The following is a 15823-nucleotide window of genomic DNA, read 5'->3' on the forward strand; positions in this document are numbered from 1 at the left end:
CACTCTCTGAAATTTAGGAACCAAATAGATTTGGATCATATGCTTGTCTCTTGCTATCCAAACTCATATTAGTCCAACTCACTCTGTGAACTAAGTTTACTGTATTTAGCTCATATTTTGAGCTCTAAGTATGTTGTATGTTCCTGTCATTGAGTGACACAATCATCTGGAGGGATACACTAGCTCCATATAATTCTGTGTGTTATTTTGGAAGAAGCTTCTGCATTTATACTTGCATCAGGTAGGCTGTGCTTGTGCTCAGTCTTGATCTACTTTAAGCAAAGCTACCCAAACGTGAATGACCTCATGCAAATGATGTTTCCTCCTTATTTGTAATAGATTCCTAGGAGTAGAGTGTCTGGGTCCAAAGGTAAATGCACACATGGTTTCACTAGATATTCCCACATCCTTCTCCAGAGGAGATGGACCATCCTGCACTCCTGCCAGTGCATGAGATGTGTCTTTTCCTCCACAGCTTTGCAGTGGAGGACATTGTTGAACTTTTGAAATTTGGGGGTTCTTTATTTAAAACTTCATCTCTAACTGCTATTTTTCCCTCCCAGACTGAAAATATACAGATTACACTACCTCTAGAGGACCATTTGGAAGGAAAAGTTAGTTTTAAGACCTATGAGAATTACTTCACAGCTGGTGCTGGCTGGCCTGTCATCATCTTCCTTATTCTAATAAACATCACAGCTCAGGTACGTAAGGGTATGTATTTTGGTTTGTGCACTCAGCTTGATGTTTATGTACTATTTATACTGTATTTTATAAATATTTTAAAATATGTGTGTTAAGAGATTTGTCTCAAAGAACTGGCCCCTGAAGTTGTGAGATCTAGCTGGGTGAATGTGACATTGCTCTAAGGGCCTTTGACTGACTGGACGAGGCCACAACAGTGTTGAGGGTGATCTCCTCTACTGAAGTTCTCATGATGGATGTGAACCACATCCACAAAATAGCTTCATGGCAACACCTAGACGAGTGTTTGGTGAATCACTGGAAATTGTTATCATTGCATTTTGTAGTCCACTTGGATTTGCTGTGAACTACGTTATTTGTGGGGACCAAAATAAGTGAGGCTTACTGATGTGTGACCATGACAGGTTGTATGAGAAAAGGGGATATGTTTTAGAGATATTAAAATGCAGCAAGCCCTTCCCTGACCTGTGGTCATCTGGGGTGTGGGACTTGGCATAGACCTGAGCAGCAAGGACCACCTCCATGTTCTGGTGCCTTTTCATCCCCATCCTAGTGAGCAGGGTATAAGGCTCAGTGATGTTGGTGTCTGAGTGACTGCTGTTTCCTGTTCCAGGTTGTCTATGTCCTTCAGGATTGGTGGCTTGCATACTGGTGAGTGGCTCCTGGTCTGACCCAAAGTGCTGTTAAATGTATATGAAGCCTCACTTTCCCACAGACGAGGGGAGGTGGCACTTGTTCAGCCTCCTCTTCTGACCCTCACGTAATTTCCTGAAGTAAAAGTAAACTTGATGATGGAACATGACCCTCCCACGGTGTTTCCCCATGTCTGACCCTTTAGCAGCTTCTTCACAGACAATTTTGAGAACTGAAAGTCGTGATTCAAATCTTTAAAAGGGAGACAAACACAGAGCCTCATGACCTGGGAAACACTTTTCAACATAAACCATGTCTCTGGAATCAAAGTATTTTTTTTTCCTTTAATTTTTGTGTAAATTCTGTTTATATCTATAATGTAATGTTTTTTTCTTCCCTGTTCCATAGGGGGAATATCCAAAGAGACCTGTATTTTAGGGTATATGGAAAAGAAGATATAATTTTTATCCTTGATCTGAACTGGTACTTTACAGCTTATTCAGGTAAAGTTGAATCTTCTAGTCCATTATATGAGAGTCTGAGGTGTTTACAATGAGGCTGTGTGAGCAACTAGGGCCTCCAGGAGTAATTCAGTAATGTCTTATGAGACTAAGAATCTGAGTTGCATTTATGCTGTGAATTAACTAGAATAATTATTTTAAAATCTAGAAATCTAGAAGAAAGAGGTTGAATGAAGACTCTTAATTTACTGTGCACTGGGTTTTGGAAGTTAAACCAGGATTGCACATTATGAAAATCAGCCACTGGAAATATGTGGCTATTGTCTATTCTAATAAGTCACTTTAGCGAAATCTTGTATCATTGTATGAATGGGCAAGGAGATTAGAAAGGGATCCCCATCCTGTGGTTCAGAGTGTTCTAATTCTGTCTGAATAAATCCTGGCTTTTATTGATCTTACATGAAATTCTCTGGCAGCAAGGGTCCTGAAATAAAAGTGTTATTGCCTTGTAGGTATGCAGACTTCTACACTGCTCCTCTCTTGGGCTTCACTAATTACTTGAGAAGCTAAGCAGGAAATAATCCAGTATGTGGGACTTTTTTTTAATATAAATTTATTTATTTTAATTGGAGGTTAATTACTTTACAGTATTATATTGGTTTTGCCATACATCAACATGAATCCGCCATATATGGAATTTAGAAAGATTGTAACAATAGCCCTGTGTGTGAGACAGTGTGTGGGATTAGAATTCCTTTTCTTTCTTACCTTGAGATCACAGTGTTATCTCATCTCCAACTGTGTGATTGATTTAACATTTGGCTTGCCAGACTAATAAAATGACCCTGTCTATTCACAGGAGTGTTTAGAATTTATATAGCATTCATCTTCACCTAACATTTTAACTATCTTCTTCCATTCATCTGTTGATGGACATCTAGATTGCTTCCATATCCTAGCTTTTGTAAATAGTACTGCTGTGAACCTTGAGGGCCATGTGTCATTTGGATTATGGTGTCCTCAAGATATTGCCCAGTTGTGGGATTGCTGGGTCATATGGTAGTTTTATTATTAGTGTTTTAAAGAATCTTCATACTGTTCTTCATAATGGCTGTATCGATGTACATTCCCACCAACAGTGTAAAAAGGTTTCCTTTTCTCCACACTCTCTCTGGCATTTATTGCTTGTAGATTTTTTGATGATGGCCATTCTGCCTGGTATGAAGTCCTACCTTATTGTAGTTTTGATTTACATTTGGATGTGAGAGTTGGACTGTCAAGATAGCTGAATGCTGAAGACTTGATTCTTTTGAACTGTGCTTTTGGAGAAGACTCTTGAAAGTCCCTTGGACTGCAAGGAGATCCAACCAGTCCATCCTAAAGTAGATTAGTCCTGGGTGTTCATTGGAAGGACTGATGTTGAAGCTGAAGCTCCAATACTTTGGCCACCTGATGTAAAGAACTGACTTCTTGGAAAAGACCCTGATGCTGGGAAAGACTGAGGGCAGGAGGAGAAGGGGACGACAGAGGATGAGATGGTTGGATGGCATCACCCACTTGAGAGACTTGAGTCTGAGCAAGCTCTAGGGAAGCCTGGCAGCCTGCAGTTCATGGGGTTGCAAAGAATCAGAACTAAATTGTGACTGAACTGAATTGACCTGAAAAATTAGTGATGTTGAACATTTTTTCATGTGCCTTTTGGCCATCTGTCTGTTTTCTTTGGAAAGTCTCTATTTAAGTCTTCTGCCCATTTTTTTGATTATTATTATTATTTTTTGAGTTACATGAGCTGTTTGTATATTTTGGAAATTAATCCCTTGAAAATTGCTTAGTTTGCAGATATTTTTTTCCATTATCAAGGTTGTCTTTTCATCTCATATATGGTACATATATACACTGGCATATTGTTGTTGTTCAGTTGCTAAATCATGTCTGACTCATTTTCAATCCCATGGACTGTAGCCTATCAGGCTCCTCTTCCATGTGGTTTACTAGGCAAAAATACTAGAGTGGGTTGTCATTTCCTTCTGCAGGGGGTCTGCCTGACCCAGGGATTGAACCTGCATCCTCCATTGGCAGGCAGGTTCTTATTACTGAGCCATCAGGGAAGCCCACACTGGAATATTACTCAACCATAAAAAGGAGCAAAATTGGGTCATTTGTAGACATGGATGGACCTAGAGTCTGGATACAGAGTGAAGTAAATCAGAAAGAGAAAAATTAAAATGCATAATTAACACATATATGTGGAATCTAGAAAAATGGTACAATATAGATGCTATTTGCAACAGTAGGAATAGAGACCGGTGAGTTATTTCTGGTGTGACCCAAAGTGCTATGAAATCTACACGAAGCCTCACTTTGCTACAGGCAGAGGGGGGAGGCGGCGCTTGTTCAGCCTCCTCTTATGACCCTTATGTAGTTTCTCTGAAGAAAAAGTAAACTTTATGGTGAATGTGACCCTCCCATGGTGTTTCCCCATGTCTGGCCCTTTAGCAGCTTCTTCACAGATGATTTTGAGAACTGAAAGTCATGATTCAAATCTTTAAGAGGGAGACAACACAGCACCTTGTGAGCTGGGAAACACTTTTCAGCATAAAATACATTTCTTGAATCAAAGTATTTTTTAAAATATTTGTGTAAATTTTCTTTATATATATAAAATGTAATAATTTTTAGATGTAAAAATGTAAAGAATAGATGGTTGACTATTAAGGGACATCCCCAGACACAGCTGTCAGGAAAGTGAACTAGGAAATGGTGGAGCTGGGGGCAGGGCAGGGACAGATGGTAGGAGAGAGCATTCTCAGCACCACCTTCTCAACCCCGTCCGCGTGAAGCTAAAGCCCCCCAGGTCTGCCTTCTCCGGATTCTGCACACACATCCCCCAACCCCCGGATAAGTTAAGGGGATAAGTTGGAAAATTAGGATTGGCATATCTACACTGCTGCTGCTATTGCTGCTAAGTCGCTTCAGTCATGTCCAACTCTGTGCGACCCTATAGACAGCAGCCCACCAGGCTTCCCCATCCCTGGGATTCTCCAGGCAAGAACGTTGGAGTGGGTTGCCATTTCCTTCTACACTACCATGTGTAGAACAAACAGCTAGTGGGAAATTGTATAGCACAGGGAGCTCAGCTTGGTGCTCTGTGGTGACCTAGGGGGGTGGAAATGGTGGTGGGGAGGGAGGTCCAAGAGAGAGGGGATATTTGTATACATGTGGCTGATTCACTTCCTTGTACAGCAGAAACTAACACAACAGTGTAAGACAGCTATACCCCAATTAAATATTTTTTTAATTTAAATATTCCTGCAGGAAATGTCTGTACAAGCTTTCTACAAAAAATGATGTATATGAAAATCCACTCATTGAAATTCGGTACTTGTTTTATTGATCACTTGCTAAGAAACTTAAACCCATTAGCTGTTTACCTTCTGGATTGGTGGACTGTGCAGACTTAAAAAGGAGGAAGGGATTCTGTTACACATTCATACAGGATGCTGCTGCTGCTAAGTCGCTTCAGTCATGTTCGACTCCGTGTGACCCTATAGATGGCAGCCCACCAGGCTCCCCCGTCTCTGGACAGCAAATGCCTATTGATGGAATTCAGGAATTTGAGCAGCTTTCAGAAGTTAAATAATGCTGATGTGTCATCTGAATGGAAAAAAAGTACATGATGGAATATTTGTTACAGGAGCTATCCCCGCTCTATTTACCATTGTGAGCTGAAAAGATGTTGGGAAGGCTGTTTTGATTCATAGCTGTTTGATGCATAGCAGTGATCATTTATGTCATTGAAAACACATACATTTAAATGGGGATGTTTATTTACAAATGCTTTATGTTTCTATAAGTCACTTAGTGAGAGATTAGTTGCTAATTTAGATTAATTACCTCATGTCAAAATCTAATTTGTAGTTTCTTCCAATTCAGTTGTTTAAGAGATGGTCCACTTACAGCTTAACATGATCTTTTTGTACTCTTTAAAGCTACTTGGGCATAGAAGTAGCTACTTTATTATTTATTTTTAAAATTTTTACTAATTTTTATTACAGTATAGTTGTAGCATAACCATGTTGTGTTACTTTCTGCTATTCAGGAAAGTGAACCAGTTATGCATATACATATATCCTCCCATTTTTTGATTTCTTTCCCATTTAGGTCAGCACAGAGCACTGAATAGAGTTCTCTGTGCTATACAGTAGATTCTCAAGTAGCAACTTTACATGAAAGTAACTAGACACTTACTTGTAATTAGATGTTTACAAGGAAATGCTAAGTCTTTCCTTCCCTGTTAATTCATGTTTTGGCTGTAAAGCATACCAGAATTTTCGATTATGGGACATACTGTAAGTAGTGATATTTGAAATGAGGGGAAAGGAAGATCAACAACTTTTTATCAGTTTCGTTCAGTCACTCAGTTGTGTCCAACTCTTTGTGACCCAATGGACTGTAGCATGCCTTCCAGCATCATCAGGCCTTCTAGCATCACCAACTCCCGGAGTTTACTCAAACTCATGTCCACTGAGTCGGTGATAACATCCAACCATCTCATCCTCTGTCGTATCCTTCTCCTACCACTTTCAATCTTTCCCAACATCAGGGTCTTTTCAAATGAGTTAGCTGTTCACATCGGGTGGCCAAAGTATTGGAGCTTCAGCTTTAGCATCAGTCCTTCCAATGAGTATTCAGGACTGATTTCCTTTAGGATGACTGGTTGGATCTCCTTGAAGTCCAAGGTACTCCCAAGAGTCTTCTCCAACACCACAGTTCAAAAGCATCAAGTCTTCGGCTCTAGCTTGCCTATTGGTCCAACTTTCACATCCATACATGACTGCTGGAAAAACCATAGCCTTAACTAGATGGACCTTGTTGGCAAAGTAATGTCCCTGCTTTTTAATATGCTATTTAGATTGGTCATTACTTTTCTTTCAAGGAGTAACTGTCTTTTTATTTCGTGGCTGCAGTTACCATCTGCAGTGATTTTCGAGCCCCCTCAAAAATAACGTCTGCCACTATTTCCACTATTTCCCCATCTATTTGCCATGAAATGATGGAACTAGATGCCATGATCTTAGTTTTCTGAATGTTGAGCTTTAAGCCAACTTTTTCACTCTCCTGTTTCACTTTCATGAAGAAGCTCTAGTTCTTCACTTTCTGCTATAAGGGTGGTGTCATCTGCATATTTGAGGTTATTACCATTTCTCTCCACAATCTTGATTTCAGCTTATGCTTCATCCAGCCCAGCATTTCTCATGATGTACTCTGCATAGAAGTTAAATAAGCCAGGTGACAATATACAGCCTTGACATATTCCTTTTCCAATTTCGAACCAGTCTGTTGTTCCATGTCCAGTTTTAACTGTTGCTTCCTGAGCTGCATACAGATTTCTCAGGAGGCACATCAGGTGGTCTGGTATTCCAATCACTTAAAGAATTTTCCACAGTTTATTGTCATCCACACAGTCAAAGGCTTTGGCATAGTCAATAAAGCAGAAATAGATGTTTTCCTGGAACACTCTTGCTTTTTTGATGATCCAGTGGATATTGGCAATTTGATTTGTGGTTTGTCTGCCTTTTCTAAAACCAGCTTGAACATCTGGAAGTTCACAGTTCACGTATTGCTGAAGCCTGGCTTGGAGAATTTTGAGCATTACTTTACCAGCATGTGAGATGAGTGTAATTGTGTGGTAGTTTGAGCATTCTTTGGCATTGCCTTTCTTAGGGATTGAAATGAAAACTGACCTTTTCCAGTCCTGTGGCCACTGCCAAGATTTCCAAATTTGCTGACATATGACATATTGAGTGCAGCGCTTTCACAGCATCATCTTTTAGGATTTGAAATAGCTCAACTGGAATTAATTATCTTTGTTATCCTGAGTTTTTATTAGGACTTTTAATTGAATTAGGAAAACCTAGACTGCACCTGCAGTTTATACATGATTTCCATCCTCCTCTGTGTTGTTTCTAGAGGAAAATAGTGATTTTTATATTCTTCTTTATAAATATATTTTGTGAAAGCATTGAGCTCTTACACAATCAACTGTATATGTGTATTTACATATATATATAAATTTATTGATTCTATAATCTATATATGTAAATTTCTGTGTAAATTTTACTTATAGAATAAAATACACAGTATCTTTATAAACTGCCTACCATGCTTTAGCGTCATTGAGTATAAGGCAGAGATCTTGTGCTGAGTGATCTTTCTTTATTTCAGGGTTAACTGTGTCTACCATCCTTTTTGGCATCACAAGATCTCTGTTGTTATTCTACATCCTTGTTAATTCTTCACGGACTTTGCATGACAAAATGTTGGAGTCCATTTTGAGAGCTCCAGTATTGTTCTTCAATAGGAATCCAATAGGTAAGTCAGACACCAAGTTTTTCTATGTCTTGTTAACACTTTTAATGCCCAATTATGTTTGATATTTGAAAATGAAAGAGATGTTAGGACAAAAATCACTGTGCATGTTGATTAGTTTTATATAAGAAGTTTCATGGCTATTTTTTCCTACCAGAGGAAATCTGAATATAGGAGTGTATGAGCTCGTGTTAATTTATGTGTGTCTGTAAAGATAAATGAATGTTTATTTTGCAGGATGGTTTAGAAGTCCATTTGTTGTGTGGCATATGAAACATCCAACAGATAATGAAAACGTGTTGAAATGTTTTTGACAAGTTGTCGAAATGTTGGCTGTGTTACATGGTGTTAAGCTAACTAGGAAGGACCTTCTTCCAGGAACATCTCTATCGGAGACAGGCTGTGTGTGTCTTTGTTTCATTGCCCATTCGTTTCTGGGACCACAGAGCTCCGACATATGTTCATACTTTGAGGTTTACCTAAATGGTAATGTAAAATTAATTAAAACACAAGATCAGTTAAATGTATACATCCTCCTCAATAAAATCAGCTCTCTAGTTCTACAATGGACTTTTGGTTACATTTAAGCGGTCTTGTGGTAAGTGGCAGGTGGATCTTCAGTGTTAAGGAAGAGTGTCCTGAAGGTTTCCTAGTGGTTGCTTCCTCTACCTTGAAGCCTTTGACCTGTCTTGCTTCAGAAAGTAGCCTCCTGACCTGGATTCCTATGAAGGGTTAGTTCATCAGTGTACATGCCCATGCTGTTCAGGTGGTTAGACTTCTGAGGCCCAAGGTGGCTTTGTTTTTGCAGGTGATGATTGACAGGACCTGTCAAGGCAGGGATGAGGGCTGGAGGGAAGATAGGAATAAGCTTAGCCTGCTTGGTCATCAACTAGCTGTATGACCAAGGATAAAGCAGGTAGATACTACTGGGCAGGCAGATCTCCAGGAAGGATGTTGTCATGGTTATAATTATGGATTCTAGAATCAGCTGTCTGGGTTCAGTTCTGTTGCTAGTTACTAATAGCAATAGCCAGTCATAGCCAGTCAAAGTTATGTTTATCTTTATGTATGTGCTAGTTGTTTCATTTCCCCGTGTCTCAATTTTCTAACCCATAAAATATGAGGATACTGTTAACACACTGGCAAAGACTAGAGGTTGCTTCAAGAAAATTAGAGATACTAAGGGAACATTTCAAGCAAAGATGGGCACAATAAAGGACAGAAATGGTACAGACCTAATAGAAGCAGAAGATATTAAGAAAAGGTGGCAACAGTACACAGAAGAACTATACAAAAAAGACCTTCATAACCCAGATAACCACAATGGTGTGATAACTCACCTAGACCCAGACTTCCTGGAGTCTGAAGTCAGATGGGTGTTAGGAAGCATCACTACATAAAAGCTAGTACAGGTGATGGAATTCCAGCTGAATTATTTCAAGTTCTAAAAGATGCTCTTGTTAAAGTGGTGCATTCAGTAAATTTGGAAAACTCAGCAGTGGCCAAAGGACTGGGAAAAGTCAGTTTTCATTCCAATCCCAAAGAAAGGCAATGCCAAAGAATGTTCAAACTACTGCACAATTGCACTCATCTCTCACGCTAGCAAAGTAATGCTCAAAATTCTCCAAGTGAGGCTTCAACAGTACCTGAATCGAGAAGTTCCAGATGTTCAAGCTGGTTTTAGAAAAGGCAGAGGAACCAGAGAACAAGCTGCCAACATCTGTTGTATCATCTAAAAGGCAAGAGAGTTCTAGAAAAACATCTACTTCTGCTTTATTGACTATGCCAAGGCCTTTGACTGTGTGGATCACAATAAACTCTGGAAAATTCTGAAAGAGATGGGAATACCAGACCACGTGACCTGCCTCCTAAGAAATCTGTATGCAGATCAAGAAGCAATAGTTAGACCTGGACATGAAACAATGGACTGGTTCCAAGTTTGGAAAGGCATACGTCAAGGCTATATGTTGTCACCCTGTTTATTTAACTTATATGCAGAGTACATCATGTGAAATCCTGGGCTGGATGAAGCTCAAGCCAGAATCAAGATTGCCAGGAGAAATATCAATAACCTCAGATATCCAGATGACACCGCACTTATGCCAGAAAGCAGAGAGGAACTGAGGCGCCTCTTGATGAAAGTGAAAGAGGAGAGTGAAACAGCTGGCTTAAAACTCAACATTCAGAAAACTAAGATCATGACATCTGGTCCCATCACTTCATGGCAGATAGGTAGGGAAACAATGGAAACAGTGAGAGACTTTGTTTCCTTAGTCTCCAAAATCACTGCAGATGGTGACTGCAGCCATGAAATTAAAAGACGCTTGCTCCTTGGGAGAAAAGCTATGACCAATCTAGACAGCATGTTAAAAAGCAGAGACATTACTTTGCTGACAAAAGTCCATCTGGTCAAAGCTATGGTTTTTCCAGTAGTCATGAATGGATGTGAGAGTTGGATCATAGGAAAGCTAGTGCTGAAGACTTGATTCTTTTGAGCTGTGGTGTTGGAGAAGACTCTTGGGAGTCCCTTGGACCTCACAGAGATCCAACTAGTCCATCCTAAAGGAAATCAGTTCTGAATATTCATTGGAAAGAGTGATGCTGAAGCTGAAGCTCCATTGCTTTGGCCACCTGATGTGAAGAGCTGACTCATTTGAAAAGACCCTGAAGTTGGGAAAGATTGAAGGCAGGAGGACAGGGGGATGACAGAGGATGAGATGGTTGGATGTTATCACCGCCTCGATGGACATGAGTTTGAGCAAGCTCTGCGAGTTGGTGATGGACAGGGAGGCCTGGTGTGCTGCAGTCCATAGAGTTGCAAAGAGTCAGATACGACTGACTGACTCAGTTGAACTGACTGATTCACACACTTGTGAATATTTCAGTATTGTGGGTATTAAACAGTTTAATACATTCACAACACTTAGCACATGGGCAGTGCCTAAGGAACCTTAGTGAGGATGATGACATGGTGTCTGGGAACTTCGTCTCCAGTGAAATGAAGTAACTGCTGCTCTTTCCTGTTCCACAAGGCTCTCATGATGATTTAAATAAGACTGTTGAGGTCAGCATCATTGTGTAGATTTACTCACCACATGTTGTTTGGTCCAAGCAGGAGCAGAGCATAGGAGAGTAAACTGCAGAGGGCCACACAGATCTCATCTTAATATGAAACTCTAATGAGGAAATGACTGGAGGAGTTTGTGCTTTTATGGTTGTGAAGTTGCTCCACTTTTGTCAGTTAATTTGAAAACTATAGTCATGAAGTTGGGAGTCTCAGGTGGGACTGGATTTCTTTTCTCAAAGCCTTTGAGTGCTCATGACCACAGTTAACCAGACTCTTTTGTATTCGAGACCTGTGGGTATCTCCAGATGCTGACTTATTTATTATTCAAGGATTTGGATCACAGCCATTCTGACTGGTGTGAAATGGTACCTCATTGTGGTCTTGATTTGCATTTCTCTGATAATGAGTGATGTTGAGCATCTTTTCATGTGTTTGTTAGCCATCTGTATGTCTTCTTTGGAGAAATGTCTATTTAGTTCTTTGGCCCATTTTTCGATCAGGTCGTTTATTTTTCTGGAGTTGAGCTGCATAAGTTGCTTGTATATTTTTGAGATTAGTTGTTTGTCAGTTGCTTCATTTGCTATTGTTTTCTCCCATTCTGAAGGCTGTCTTTTCACCTTGCTTATAGTTTCCTTTGTTGTGCAGAAGCTTTTAATTTTAATTAGATCCCATTTGTTTATTTTTGCTTTTATTTCCAGAATTCTGGGAGGTGGATCTTAGAGGATCCTGCTGTGATTTATGTTGGAGAGTGTTTTGCCTATGTTCTCCTCTAGGAGTTTTATAGTTTCTGGTCTTACATTTAGGTCTTTAATCCATTTTGAGTTTATTTTTGTGTGCGGTGTTAGAAAGTGATCTAGTTTCATTCTTTTACAAGTTTTCCCAGCACCACTTGTTAAAGAGATTGTCTTTACTCCATTGTATATTCTTGCCTCCTTTGTCAAAGATAAGGTGTCCATATGTGTGTGGATTTATCTCTGGGCTTTCTATTTTGTTCCATTGATCTATATGTCTGTCTTTGTGCCAGTACCATACTGTCTTGATGACTGTGGCTTTGTAGTAGAGCCTGAAGTCAGGCAAGTTGATTCCTCCAGTTCCATTCTTCTTTCTCAAGATTGCTTTGGCTATTCGAGGTTTTTTGTATTTCCATACAAATCTTGAAATTATTTGTTCTAGTTCTGTGAAAAATACCACTGGTAGCTTGATAGGGATTGCATTAAATCTATAGATTGCTTTGGGTAGTATACTCATTTTCACTATATTGATTCTTCTAATCCATGAACATGGTATATTTCTCCATCTATTAGTGTCCTCTTTGATTTCTTTCATCAGTGTTTTATAGTTTTTGATATATAGGTCTTTAGTTTCTTTAGGTAGGTATATTCCTAAGTATTTTATTCTTTTCGTTGCAATGGTGAATGGAATTGTTTCCTTAATTTCTTTTTCTACTTTCTCATTATTAGTGTATAGGAATGCAAGGGATTTCTGAATGTTGATTTTATATCCTGCAACTTTACTATATTCATTGATTAGCTCTAGCAATTTTCTGGTGGAGTCTTTAGGATTTTCTATGTAGAGGATCATGTCATCTGCAAACAGTGAGAGTTTTACTTCTTCTTTTCCAATTTGGATTCCTTTTATTTCTTTTTCTGCTCTGAATGCTGTGGCCAAAACTTCCAGAACTATGTTGAATAGTAGCAGTGAAAGTGGGCACCCTTGTCTTGTTCCAGACTTTAGGGGAAATGCTTTCAATTTTTCACCAATGATGATAATGTTTCTGTGGGTTTGTCATATATAGCTTTTATTATGTTGAGATATGTTCCTTCTATTCCTGCTTTCTGGAGGGTTTTTATCATAAATGGATGTTGAATTTTGTCAAAGGCCTTCTCTGCATCTATTGAGATAATCATATGGCTTTTATTTTTCAATTTGTTAATGTGGTGAATTACATTGATTGATTTGCAGATATTGAAGAATCCTTGCATCCCTGGGATAAAGCCCACTTGGTCATTGTGTATGATCTTTTCAATGTGTTGTTGGATTCTGATTGCTGGAATTTTGTTGAGGATTTTTGCATCTATGTTCATCAGTGATATTGGCCTGTAGTTTTCTTTTTTTGTGGCATCTTTGTTAGGTTTTGGTATTAGGGTGATGGTAGCCTCATAGAATGAGTTTGGAAGTTTACCTTCCTCTGCAATTTTCTGGAAGAGTTTCAGTAGGATAGGTGTTAGCTCTTCTCAAAATTTTTGGTAGAATTCAGCTGTGAAGCTGTCAGGACCTGGGCTTTTGTTTGCTGGAAGATTTCTGATTACAGTTTCAATGTCCGTGCTTGTGATGGATCTGTTAAGATTTTCTATTTCTTCCTGGTTCAGTTTGGGAAAGTTGTACTTTTCTAAGAATTCATCCATTTCTTCCACGTTGTCCATTTTATTGGCATATAATTGCTGATAGTAGTCTCTTATGATCCTTTGTATTTCTGTGTTGTCTGTTGTGATCTCTCCATTTTCATTTCTAATTTTATTGATTTGGTTTTTCTCCCTTTGTTTCTTGATGAGTCTGGCTAATGGTTTGTCAATTTTATTTATCCTTTCAAAGAACCAGCTTTTTGCTTTGTTGATTTTTGCTATGGTCTCTTTTGTTTCTTTTGCATTTATTTCTGCCCTAATTGTTAAGATTTCTTTCCTTCTACTAACCCTGGGGTTCTCCATTTCTTCCTTTTCTAGTTGCTTCAGGTGTAGAGTTAGGTTATTTATTTGACTTTTTTCTTGTTTCTTGAGGTATGCCTGTATTGCTATGAACTTTCCTCTTAGCACTGCTTTTATAGTGTCCCACAGGTTTCGGATTGTTGTGTTTTCATTTTCATTCATTTCTATGCATATTTTGATTTCTTGTTTGATTTCTTCTCTAATTTGTTGGTTATTCAGAAGCGTGTTGTTCAGCCTCCATATGTTGGGATTTTTAAGAGTTTTTCTCCTGTAATTGAGATCTAATCTTAGTGCATTATGGTCAGAAAAGATGCTTGGAATGATTTCGATTTTTTTGAATTTATCAAGTTTAGATTTATGGCCCAGGATGTGATCTATCCTGGAAAAGGTTCTGTGAGCACTTGAGAAAAAGGTGAAATTCATTGTCTTATGGTGAAATGTCCTATAGATATCAATTAGGTCTAAATGGTCTATTGTATCATTTAAAGTTTGTGTTTCTTTGTTAATTTTCTGTTTAGTTGATCTGTCCATAGGAGTGAGTGAAGTATTAAAGTCTCCCACTATTATTGTGTTATTGTTAATTTCCCCTTTCATGCTTGTTAGCATTTGTCTTGCATATTGCAGTGCTCCTATGTTGGGGGCATATATATTTATAATTGTTATATCTTCTTCTTGGATTGATCCTTTGATCATATGTAGTGGCCTTCTTTATCTCTTTTCACGGCCTTTGTTTTAAAGTCTATTTTATCAGAGATGAGTATTGCTACTCCTGCTTTCTTTTGGTCTCTATTTGCGTGGAATATTTTTTTCCAACCCTTCACTTTCAGTCTGTATGTGTCTGTTGTTTTGAGGTGGGTCTCTTGTAGGATGAAGTTTAAATCTTTAAGGTTACTAATCCTAGAGCAGCTAGCACACTTGGGTATATCTTGTCTCCCCTCCTGTGTCTATTAACATGATTTCATTCCTTCAAGAAAATAGAAGCCCAAATGAGTACTGCAAAGATAGACCTAGTTTGTGCAAAAGGTTTAGGGGCCATAAATCATTTACTCTTTTAGTGATAAGTATATTAAATTGAACTCTTTCCTGTGATTATTTTCAGAAGTGGAATTTGTAATAGATTATTTATGGTGGACTTTGTTTCTGGTATGTTTCGTCATGAAGGGAAAACCACATATAGTAGTGTTACTTGTTACCGAGTTCAAGCTTGTTCTGCTTGCCTCATTACAGCCCAGTAAGTCTTACAGATGAAGTTCAGAGGCAAGGAATATCAACTTTATTTGGAAAGCTGGCAGACTGAGAAGATGGCAAACTAATGTCTCAAAATAACAATCTTATTGGGGTCTAGATGCCAGGTTCTTTTATAGAACAAAGAGGAAAGCAGGCAAGGAAGTCAAGTCAAAAGGCCATTTATCTTGCAAAATTGGGGAGGGTGTGTTCATTTCTTCTTTTCTGCAGCCATTCACAAGTGGCCAAGGTCAGACTGTCTCTCTGATCAGAAAAAGGCCACTTTAGTTTAACATTTAGGCAGAGAAGTAGGATTCCCCAACAAAAGCGATGAGTAGCAAAAGCTAAAGTCAAAGAGATCCAACATGCAGTCAAAACCGGCTCCTCCCTGTTATAGTTGCTTTGATCTGCATCTCTGCTATCTGGGGCCAGTGTCCTGTGCTTTCTCATCTTGAGTCTCCTCAGGGTGCACCACCCTTGCAGGGGTGTCGGCAGAGTCCTGATGGCTGCAGCATCCTTTGTTTACTGATGTGACAGGTGGAATTTTTAGTTCACATCAAATATTTACTAGAAGTTAGTTATCATCATCTAATCTTACAGCCTTTAGGATATACTGTTGTTGTGGATTCTGAGAAGGGAAATAAAGTCAAGGACTAAAACTG

The 15823-nt window shown here is 38.9% G+C and overlaps 2 protein-coding genes across 3 annotated transcripts in view; one reads left to right on the forward strand and one right to left on the reverse strand.

Annotated features, from left to right (window-relative positions):
- The window catches only part of LOC102179751 (multidrug resistance-associated protein 4-like), a 607813-nt gene that overhangs the window by 175563 nt on the left and 416427 nt on the right, over nt 1–15823 (reverse strand). The gene's annotated exons all lie outside the window — the stretch shown is intronic.
- LOC108637248 (multidrug resistance-associated protein 4-like) overlaps nt 1–15823 on the forward strand; it is a 157816-nt gene that overhangs the window by 64730 nt on the left and 77263 nt on the right. Inside the window, 4 exon segments of the mRNA XM_018056286.1 lie at nt 564–704; nt 1319–1356; nt 1747–1841; nt 8025–8171. Coding sequence (XP_017911775.1) covers nt 564–704; nt 1319–1356; nt 1747–1841; nt 8025–8171 — 421 coding nt within the window.

This window comes from Capra hircus, chromosome 12 (assembly GCF_001704415.2).
Source record: "Capra hircus breed San Clemente chromosome 12, ASM170441v1, whole genome shotgun sequence".
NCBI classification, from domain to species: domain Eukaryota; kingdom Metazoa; phylum Chordata; class Mammalia; order Artiodactyla; family Bovidae; genus Capra; species Capra hircus.